The sequence below is a fragment of the Xenopus laevis genome, chromosome 1S (assembly GCF_017654675.1).
Source record: "Xenopus laevis strain J_2021 chromosome 1S, Xenopus_laevis_v10.1, whole genome shotgun sequence".
Lineage (NCBI taxonomy): Eukaryota > Metazoa > Chordata > Amphibia > Anura > Pipidae > Xenopus > Xenopus laevis.
Window position 1 is genome coordinate 170,085,316 of NC_054372.1, and position 11,708 is coordinate 170,097,023.

The 11,708-nt window shown below is 40.0% G+C and overlaps 1 protein-coding gene across 5 annotated transcripts in view; it reads left to right on the forward strand.

The window, feature by feature from the left end:
- ssbp2.S (single-stranded DNA binding protein 2 S homeolog) overlaps positions 1–10,884 on the forward strand; it is a 112,237-nt gene extending 101,353 nt beyond the window's left edge. For 4 of the 5 annotated variants that reach the window (NM_001086878.1, XM_018233669.2, XM_018233646.2 and 1 more), the window contains 6 exon segments: positions 1,315–1,369; positions 2,149–2,219; positions 4,720–4,798; positions 7,087–7,115; positions 8,056–8,154; positions 10,289–10,884. In NM_001086878.1, the coding sequence (NP_001080347.1) occupies positions 1,315–1,369; positions 2,149–2,219; positions 4,720–4,798; positions 7,087–7,115; positions 8,056–8,154; positions 10,289–10,318 (363 nt within the window). In that variant the 3' untranslated portion in view covers positions 10,319–10,884. 5 annotated transcript variants of the gene reach the window in all.
- The last annotated feature ends 824 nt before the right edge of the window (positions 10,885–11,708 follow it).

Below are 11,708 nucleotides of genomic sequence, written 5' to 3' on the forward strand. Positions count from 1 at the left end.
GAACAACCATTACCAATCTGGACAGATTTTTTCCGGAACAGCCATGCTTTGCTACACATTAGAATCAGCATTAATATGTCTGATTGTTCAAAGGGATGCCATAATTATTTGTGGAAATAATTTCAAAACAAAATCTCTATATGAGCATGTAAATGGCACTTTACATTCCATTTATAACTATTACACCAATTCACAGCTGTGGGTTTTACGGGTAACCTTATATATAGGGATGGGTGAATTTATTTACCTTTTCTTGCCCCAAAAATTATGCCCATAGACTTGTATGGCGTTGTGTGTCAAAAAGAAAAGTCGCAGCGCGCCAAAATTTTTTGACGCCCATAGACTTTAATGGGCGTCGCCGACATTTCACCAGTGGCAAATATTTGGCAAAACGAAACTGGTCAACTTCGCCCATCCCTACTTATATATCCATTATATACTGACCAAAAAATGTGTTCCTAGCCAGAAAGAAAGAAATATTTTGCTCAGTTAGGCATCCATTCCATTGGCTTATGTTTTTTTTTTTTGCTGCGCTCAGTTGCCCTTTGAAGGGATACTGTGATGGAAACATATCAGTTAATAATGCTGCTCTAGCTGAATTCTACACTGAAATCAGTTTCTCAAAAGAGCAAAAAGATTTTTTTTATATTTAATTTTGAAATCTGACATGGGGCTAAACATATTGTCAGTTTCCCAGCTGCCCCCAGTCATATGACTTGTGCTCTGATAAACTCTAAGTCACTCTTTACTGCTGCACTGCAAGTTGGGTTGATAACACCCCCCCCCCAGCAGCCTAACAACAGAACAATGGGAAGGTAACCCGATAATAGCTCCCTAACACAAGATAACAGCTGCCTGGTAGATATAAGAACAACACTCAATAGTAAACTCCAGCTCCCACTGTGACACATTCAGTTACATTGAGAAGAAGAAACAGCAGCCTGCCAGAAAGCAGTTCTAAAGTGCTGGCTCTTTCTGAAAGCACATGACCAGGCAAAATGACCTAAGATGGCGCCTACACACCAATATTATACATTTTACAAAATATACTTGCTGGTTCAGGAATGAAATGTTTTATTGTAGAATGAATTATTTGCAGTGTAAACCGTGTAATTTAGAAATAAAAACTGCACCATAAAATTTTGACAGAATCCCTTTAACTTTACGGTTATTATTTCCACCCAGGTAGCACACATGGCTGTTATTACAGGGTTACTTGGTACCTGCACCATGTTGATTTAGAGTATGTGCTTTTGTGAAAGCTTTTGGGAACTTTTGCCAAGTTATACTGATCTATTTTTTCACTCCCTCCAGGGTCCTCCGGGAGGTGGAGGTCCGCCAGGAACCCCAATCATGCCAAGCCCAGCAGGTACATTAATGATGTGGGACACAACATCACTTGTGCCCTCTAAACTTCAATCTGTTATTGGGGGGTATTTTTTTTAGTCTTTCAACAACAATATTTTATTTTATAAAATATTAATGAAAAATAGTTAATGCTGCATGTGTGTACTGTAATAAAGAATCTTACTGCTTTTCAGTTACAAACGTAGAGTGAAAGTACTATATCTAATATCTGTGAGCAAATACTTTAGTAGTGTAAACAGAAATTCGGTGGAGGGTGAGAAGCCACCTGTTGGTTAAACTCTGATGTCTCTACTGCATTATCATTCAGGCTTTTACAGTTCGAGAGCCACTTTGTGATCCAGCAATTTGTCATGGTTCTCGTTACCTCGTGACAAAGTTAGAGATAAAAATACTTCTGTATCAGGGTTGCTGGAAGTAGTAATGGGAATCCTACACCAACCTGTCCCCCTCCATGATAGTGGTCATGTCTGTAATTCAACCACCAATTCTGAATATCTTGGACAGCAAATAAACAAGTGTTTATCTCTCTCTAAGTGACTATCTGCCTTGGAAAACTAAGAAAACAAATAGGCCTTTTGCCTAGACCTCACTCTAATCTTCAGTTCCAGCACACCAAGCACAGAGCTGGGCACTCCCAAGGGTCAGAACCACATTTTGGGGGAAAATGCTCTGCTTTATCCAGCAGTAGAAAACATATTGAATGATTTAAACAAATTCATTTGCAGAGATTTTTGTGTTATCCTGTTTTATTTAACACCTCCATCTTCTTTCCAATGCTAGATTCCACAAATTCTGGAGATAACATGTACACTTTAATGAATGCAGTTCCTCCGGGAGGCAACAGGCCTAATGTAAGTATACTAGCAGTAATGGGATTGGGGTTTGTAAGTTGATCTTTGGTGATGTTGTTTATGTGTGTTAAGCTGGCCATAGATGTTGAGATTTTTAAAAGATCCGATCCTCATCGTGAGACTACGATCTTCTCAGAACGATCGTAAGAATTGACCATCAGCTAAAAAGACCAATTTGCCAGAAAAACAAAGGGGAGCTGCCTGCTTGGCCCTGCAAACATAGAGAGATTGCACTGGGACCGACAAAGATTTTTTGACCTGGCCGATCAATTTCCTGACAGATGTCGGCCGAAAAATCAAAAGATGTTCGATCATTCGAATCCCACTAACCGCACAATAATTTCGAAGGTTCGGTCAGCTTCCCTAAAATCGGTCGTTCGGCAAGAAGAATCGTCGCGTCTATGGGGAGCTTTACTCTGGCTCCTATTAGCTTTTCTCACCCTAAACACAATGGGTTTTCTAAATACTGTAAACATTTCTTCACACCTATATAGGAAAGTGTGATGTAGACAGCAGCATTTTTCTCTTCTGCCTTGCCACTCTGCCATTACCTTGACTGGTTCTCTGTCCCTTCGAGAATTATATTTAAAATATTTCTACTTAGAAAGCTGCTTTGGATATCTTGATCCAAATATGTTCCTAGCAGTGAGGATATTAGCATCTGGAAGGAACTGTGGCTGTGGGGTAGTGGGTATAGTAGAGATGGTTCCTATAGTAGCAGTAGGATAATAGTCTCTGGGAAGGGAGTGTGACTGTGGGATAGCAGGTATAGTAGGGAGAGATGGTGACTATAGTAACAGTGGGATAATAGTCTCTGGGAAGGGACTGTGACTGTGGGATAGCAGGTATAGTAGGGAGAGATGGTGCCTAACAGTGGGATAATAGTCTCTGGGAAGGGACTGTGACTGTGGGATAGCAGGTATATTAGGGAGAGATGGTGCCTATAGTAACAGTGGGATAATAGTCTCTGGGAAGGGACTGTGACTGTGGGATAGCAGGTATAGTAGGGAGAGATGGTGCCTATAGTAACAGTGGGATAATAGTCTCTGGGAAGGGACTGTGACTGTGGGATAGCAGGTATATTAGGGAGAGATGGTGCCTATAGTAACAGTGGGATAATAGTCTCTGGGAAGGGAGTGTGACTGTGGGATAGCAGGTATAGTAGGGAGAGATGGTGCCTATAGTAACAGTGGGATAATAGTCTCTGGGAAGGGAGTGTGGCTATGGGATAGCAGGTATAGTAGGGAGAGATGGTGCCTATAGTAACAGTAGGATAATAGTCTCTGGGAAGGGAGTGTGACTGTGGAATAGCAGGTATAGTAGGGAGAGATGGTGCCTATAGTAACAGTGGATAATAGTCTCTGGGAAGGGAGTGTGGCTATGGGATAGCAGGTATAGTAGGGAGAGATGGTGCCTATAGTAACAGTAGGATAATAGTCTCTGGGAAGGGAGTGTGACTGTGGGATAGCAGGTATAGTAGGGAGAGATGGTGCCTATAGTAACAGTGGGATGATAGTCTCTGGGAAGGGAGTGTGACTGTGGGACAGCAGGTATAGTAGGGAGAGATGGTGTCTATAGTAACAGTGGGGATAATAGTCTCTGGGAAGGGACTGTGGCTATGGGATAGCCGGTGAAATATGGAGACATGCATGGTGCCTATAGTAGCAGTGGGATAATAGTCTTTGGGAAGGGACTGTGACTGTGGGATAGCAGGTATAGTAGGGAGAGATGGTGCCTAAAGTAGCAGTGGGATAATAGTCTCTAGGAAGGGAAAGTGACTGAGGGATAGCAGGTATAGTAGGGAGAGATGGTGCCTATAGTAACAGTGGATAATAATCTCTGGGAAGGGAGTGTGACTGTGGGATAACAGGTATAGTAGGGATAGATGGTGCCTATAGTAACAGTGGGATAATAGTATCTGGGAAGGGACTGTGACTGTGGGATAGCAGGTATAGTAGGGAGAGATGGTGCCTAAAGTAGCAGTGGGATAATAGTCTCTAGGAAGGGAAAGTGACTGAGGGATAGCAGGTATAGTAGGGAGAGATGGTGCCTATAGTAACAGTGGATAATAATCTCTGGGAAGGGAGTGTGACTGTGGGATAACAGGTATAGTAGGGATAGATGGTGCCTATAGTAACAGTGGGATAATAGTATCTGGGAAGGGACAGCAGCTGTGGTATAACAGGTATAGTAGGGAGAGATGGTGTCTAAAGTAACAGTGGGATAATAGTATCTGGGAACGGACAGTGGCTGTGGGATAACAGGTATTCTTTACAATAGGAAGAGATTGTGCCTTTAGTAGTAGTGGACTGTGGAATAGCAGACAGGACTAGATTGCAACCCTAACTCTAGATCAGAATTCCCTAGCCTGCAGCCCTTTAGCTATAGCTGAAGCAGAAGCATCCTGTGAAGTCACATTTTGGGTTGTAATGTGTCTGTCATCTGTGTTATTTGTTTTGCTTGTTTAATAATATGTGACATTGTATGCATGTTATTTTAGTTTCCAATGGGTCCCGGCTCAGATGGCCCAATGAGTGGATTGGGTGGAATGGAACCACACCACATAAATGGCTCACTAGGTAAGTGTGCTTGATAGCATAAACAATACAGTATCACTGATAAAGTAGAACCCCAGTTTTATGATTGCCAGAGGCCTGTGTCAACAAAGTTTAAATCCCAGGCAATTGTAAAATCCAGGTTAAAATAAACAGAGTTTGCTTGTGTGGGACCGCCAAAACATGGCAATGTCGGGAAAACAGAAAATTCACGAATGTAAACTTTGTGTGTATGTTCTATATATACACAGCAAATGCTGTCCAAATGAAAAGGCCATACAATAGTGATATTATATTATATGATCACTTCCCATTGCCCTACACTACTGTCCAGCACTTGGTCAGACCCCTGTTTAGCTTTTAATAATGTTACATACTCTAAGCACACAGACATTCTATATTCTGAAATTATAAAGGGGCCGAGAGTAGTAAATCATCTGATGGTCAGATTTTGTCTGATTCCCAAACTTGGGAAACCTGTAGAGAAGCTCACAGGGGTGTTATTTAGTGGTTGGCATTGAACTGTGCCAGTTAAGTAGTACCCTGCATAGTTCTGCATCAAAATGTTATTCTATAAAGGTGTTTTTCAGTGACAGGTCGAGGGAACCTGGCACTTATTTACCATTAGCTATTCAGTAGTGAGAAAAGTTTTATGGAGTCAGGGTTCCACCTATGGTTAGTTTAGGGCATTACATTTAAAAATAATACAATAAGGCAACTTCCTTCCGTGACCAGTAAACTCCTACAGCACATGGTTATAGAGTAATTGAGGTTGATAATCTTAAGGAGAAAAAATAATGTAATAAAAATAAGGCACTCTGATAGGTCACTCATAGATCAGACCAAAAAATGAGTAGAAATATGAACATTTTATTTATATAAGCATCTCTCACCTAACGCGTTTCGTGTCACTGGGACACTTAGTCATAGGCTTGAGTGTTGACAGACAAGGGTCAGTATTTAAAGGCCAAACAACCAATCACAAAAAAGAAGGGGAAACATACAAATTGTTAAAGGGATCACATACCTTATTGTAGGTAATACACATATCAAGGGCTCATTAAGATACAAGAATACAGAAAATACAAAAATACAAAAGATGAAAATTTTATTTGGTGAGTTACTTCATTGGTGAAGTTTTTATGCTTAAATATGTATTTGGCAGCATTGATAAACTTAAAGGAAAACTATACCCCCAAAATGAATACTTAAGCAACAGATAGTTTATATCAAATTGAATGACATATTAAAGAATCTCACCAAACTGGAATATATATTTACATAAATATTGCCCTTTTACATCTCTTGCCTTGAACCACCATTTCGTGACTCTATCTGTGCTGCCTCAGAGATCACCTGACCAGAAATACTACAACTCTAACTGTAACAGGAAGAAGTGAGGAAGCAAAAGGCAGAACTCTGTCTGTTAATTGGCTCATGTGACCTTACATGTGGTTTGTATGTGAGCACAGTGAATCTTACGATCTCAGGGGGCGGCCCTTATTTTTTAAAATGGCAATTTTCTATTTATGATTACCCAATGGCACATATTACTAAAAAAGTATATTATTATGATAATGGTTCATTTACATGAAGAAGGGTTTTACACATGAGCTGTTTTACTCAGTATCTTTTAATAGAGACCTACATTGTTTGGGGGGTATAGTTTTCCTTTAAGGTTCAGCCTTCCCAACATTGCTGCTATTGATTTCGATTTTAAAGGAACAGTTCGTGTAAAAATAAAAATGAGGTAAATAGATACACTGTGCAAAATAAAAAATGTTTCTAATATAGTTAGTTAGCCAAGAATGTAATGTATAAAGGCTGGAATGACTGGATGTCTAACATAACGGAACACTACTTCCTGGTTTTCAGCTCTCTTTAGTCAGCGACTTTAAGGGGAGCCACACGGGACATGATTGTTCGGGGAGTTTGCAATTGATCCTCAGCATTCAGCTCAGATTCAAAAGCAACACATATGACCCATGCAGCCCCCCTCAAGTCTCTGATTGGTTACTGTCTGGTAACCAGTGGAATCAGCGGAATCCAAGAGAGCTGCAAAGCAGGAAGTAGTGTTCTGTCCTGTTCTGTTAGACATCCAGTTACTTCAGCCTTTATACATTACATTTTGGCTAACTAACTATATTAGAAACATTTTTTATTTTGCACATCTATTTACCCAGTTTTTATTTTTATACTGAACAATTCCTTTAAGCACACTCACCCAGTGAGTTCTGTGCCGGATGCTGCTCTTTTTATACTGATTGTTATTTTCTACATATTATTAATGGACATTATTGTATTACTTTTAGGTTCAGGGGACATGGACAGTATTTCAAAGGTGAGTCCCTCCCCTCTGGTTACAATAACCTGGCTCACAATGTATATTTTCTATATTTTATACTTCACTTTTGAACATGGAAGGCCTGATCTAATACAGCAGCTTATATTTGGCACTGACTGCTAATTTATTGATGCTTTGTAGGAAAACACTTATTTATATAACTTTATCAGTGCAGATACCTGTGCCAATCCTGTTGAATGTACTTTGAGCATTAAAACACCATTCTGCATTGTCGGGTGTTAGAGTTCAGCAATAGCAATGAGCTCTAAAATCCCTCTGAACCGTTCATTCCTGGTGCAAATTAATATAAATATATTAAATTAATATTTAATGGCCATTCCTAATCCAAGTCATAAAATGCTACTCAAACCTCGTTATTTCTATAGTATTTCATTATCCTTATCGACATTATTGTCGGGTAGTAAAATATTGATGACGTCCCTCATTCTGCCCAAAAACAGTAACACATGTACCATAAGAAATAGTTGGTTTTCCAGAAATGAGCTGGTGAAATTCTTTCTGTACAGGGGAATGAGAGAAAACCGCCATACTGGAATGAAACATTTTTGACACATTTGGAAAACACCAGTTGTACTAGTCTGATGGTTTATAAATAGCAGGGATGCAGCAAATCTACTATTTTGGATTCAGCCGAACCCCCAAGTCCTTCGGGAAAGATTCGGCGAATCCTGAATCCTAATTTGCATATGGTGGGAAGTGGAAAACATATTTTACTTCCTTGTTTTGTGACAAAAAGTCACACGATTTCCCCCGAATCCTGCTGAAAAAGGCAGAATCCTGGATTCGGTGCATCCCTAGTAAATAGGGCCCTCTGTACTATGTTCATATTCTACAACAGACCTGCACTCTGATGCTAATGCTGAATTGCACTTGGTCTGATATGTTTGTTTTTTTTTTCTCTGTATAAAATCTACAGAACTCTCCCAATAACATGAATCTGAGTAACCAGCCAGGCACACCAAGGGATGATGGAGAAATGGGTGGAAATTTCTTAAACCCCTTTCAGAATGAGAGTGTAAGTACGTATATTAAAAGAAAATATCAGATCCTCTTTACAACCCACAATTGCAGCTGCTGTTTTGCAAATATGGTTGCAGGCGTTTCACAGGTTGGCTCCTTTCATTAAAGGAACTTGCATCAAAAGCTGCTCTTCCAAATAGTTGCATTTAGCACCACTATCTCTATTGTGCCTATTGATGATGGGAAACCCTGGAGCTAAAGATACCTCGAAGATGCCGGGAGTTCCAGGGTTCTTCTCACAGTGACCTATGATGTAAATAGATGCAGCTTATTTACTTAAAGGGATACTGTCATGGGAAAACATGTTTTTTTCAAAACACATCAGTTAATAGTGCTACTCCAGCAGATGACTTCTGCACTGAAATCCAATTCTCAAAAGAGCAAACAGATTTTTTTATATTCAATTTTGAAATCTGACATGGGGCTAGACATATTGTCAGTTTCCCAGCTGCCCCCAGTCATGTGACTTGTGCATGCACTTTAGGATGGAAATACTTTCTGTCAGGCTGTTATTTCTCCTACTTAATGTAACTGAATGTGTCTCAGTGGGACCCGGATTTTACTATTGAGTTAGATCTACCAGGCAGCTGTTATCTTGTGTTAGGGAGCTGTTATCTGGTTACCTTCCCATTGTTCTTTTGTTTGGCTGCTGGCGGGGAAAGGGAGAGTATGATATCACTTCAACTTGCTGTACAGCAGTAAAGAGTGATTGGAGTTTATCAGAGCACAGGTCATATTACTGGGGGCAGCTGGGACACTGACAATATGTCTAGCCCCATGTCAGATTTCAAAATTAAATGTATAAAAATCTGTTTGCTCTTTTGAGAAACAGATTTCAGTGCAGAATTCTAATAGAGCAGCACTATTAACTAATGCATTTTGAATTTTTTTTTTTTAACCATGACCATATCCCTTTAATTATATTGGAGACCCCAATGCAACCAAACAGATCTTTGCAATGAAATCAAATAATTTCAATGTGCAATTCGAAAAACAAAGGAAATATGGTTGCTGCCTTTCCCTGCCGTTAAGTCTGGGCAGGAGGGCAGGTGGTAACATCACGGGGTGGAACATTACCATTAGCGCCACAGGGAGGGGCTATAGAATGGTGATTAGATGATCACCATGTCAATCCTGAAACTTCCAGGCAGATGTTCTTACGCTCTGCCTCTGCCGAATTCACGCAAAATCGCATCAATCCTTATCCAGGGAACCACTATCCCTTAAGTTATATGTCAAATCCAGTAATTAAGGAGAGAACTCCAAGCAACATGTTTCGGGCCTTGTGTGACCTTTCTCAAGTGAGAACACTTTAGTCCACAAATAAAATCGAATCACAGCAGTATTGCTTGGAGTGCTCCATACCCCCAAATGAACACATAAGCAACAGTTTACATCATATTAAGTGGCATATTAAAGAATCTTACCAAACTGGTCTATATATTTAAGTAAATATTGCCCTTTTACATCTCTTGCCTTGAGCCACCATTTTGTGATGGTCTGTGTGCTGCCTCAGAGATCACCTGACCAGAAATACTGCAGCTCTAACTGTAACAGGAAGAAGTGTGGAATTAAAAGACACAACTCTGTCTCTTAATTGGCTCATGTGACCTAAGAAGTATAGTTTGCTTGGTATGTTTGTGTGCACAGTGAAATCATACGATCCCAAGGGGAGGCCCTTATTTTTTAAAATGTAAATTTTCTATTTAGGATTACCCAATGGTACATACTACTATAAAAATGGTTCATTTACATGAAGCAGGGTTTTACACATGAGCTGCTTCATGCAATATCTTTTTATAGAGACCTACATTGTTTGGGGGTATAGTTTTCCTTTAATTACAGGATTTGAGACACCATGTCAATCCTGCCTAGTTTTTCTAATTTGGAAATTTTGACCCAGTCAGCCCTTCTGAAAATCAGACTGTCCTGGTCAAAACCAGACCAGTGGCATCCCTAATGGGAAGATAGGTGAAGAGAGCTGTGCAAATCCCCTTTTGCCAAAAAGTCACCACATTTTACCATTTTAACCAAAACCAGAAGTTTGTTAAATTTATTTGCCATCAGCAAAACCTATGTGAGCCCAGAGAGCGAGACTCACGCTAAATCTGACTTTGCTCCCGTTGCAGTATTCTCCTAGCATGACAATGAGCGTGTGATTCCTCCTCGAGTCTCGTCATGAAGACGCCGCGAGTCAGCCCTCTTCACAGATCTCCAACCGAAGAGAATCATCCATCACCGTACAGTTTAACCGACGGACCCCGGTCCCTGCCGCACAAACCTTTTCTTTATGTTGCCATGAACCCTCTTGTGTGAAGGAGCCGGTCCAACCCAGACTCAAGCAGCTGTAAAGAGTGGCCTGTGTAAGGATTGCCCTGAACAGAACTGCAATTTATCATCTGTACATATATATAAATATATATAAATATATATATATTCCCACAGGACATTGTAAAAGGATATTATCACATGCCATCTTAGGTAGCGAGACATAGAGACTTTTATTCCAACTTTTTTTTTTTCTCGTTTTGTTTTTTGTTTCGTTTTTTTTTTCACGTTTACATTTTAATGATAAAATGTTGCATTTTTCTCCCTGAACTATTTTGTGCTGTGTATATCACTGCTTAATAAGTTATTTTTTAAGGTAAACTCAAATGTTGTTCTGGTTTTGTAAATGTCTGCAATCATGGATAGGAATAAAATGCTTATGAGTGCTTTTATTAAATGGCGTTTTGATACAAGTTATCCTTTGATTAGCTGATTGATAAACCAACCACTGACTCCCAACTAAGATCTCTGGACAAATATTAGTGGCCTTATACAGCGTGCAGCCATCATTAGCAAGTCCTTGCAGAAGTGACGGAACAAACCATCCATATGGGGGAAGCCGTCCTGTGCCACTTGGTTAAAGGGCAACTAACCCATAAAAATTAATATGGCTAAAAATGGCATATTTTATATACTGAACTTTTTGCACCAGCCTAAAGTTTCAGCTTGTCAATAGCAGCAATGATCCAGGACTTCAGACTTGTCACAGGGGGTCACCATCTTGGAAAGTGTCTGTGACACTCACATGCTCAGTGGGCTCTGAGCAGCTGTTGAGAAGTTAAGCTTAGGGGTCGTCATAAATTATCAAGCCAAAAATGAAAATGGAGTTGGTCTGTAATATAAGCTGACGCTACAGGGCTGATTATTAAATTCTGATGCTAATTGCACTGGTTTCTGTGCTGCCATGTAGTAATTATCTGTATTAATTACTAATCAGCCTTATATTGTGAGATTTCTATTCTATGTGTACTGTATATTGTGAGTGGGTCCCTAAGCTCAGTAAGTGACAGCAGCACAGAGCATGTGCAGTGAATCAGCAGAAATGAAGATGGGGAGCTACTGGGGCATCTTTGGAGACACAGATCTTTACTGCTAAAGGGCTGTGGTTGCCTTGGGCTGGTACAGAAGCCCAAAATATAATGTACAACATTTCTAGCTACTTCTTTAGTTAGGCTTTAGTTCTCCTTTAAGCAAGAAAAGGTAAGAAACACACTGAGCTGT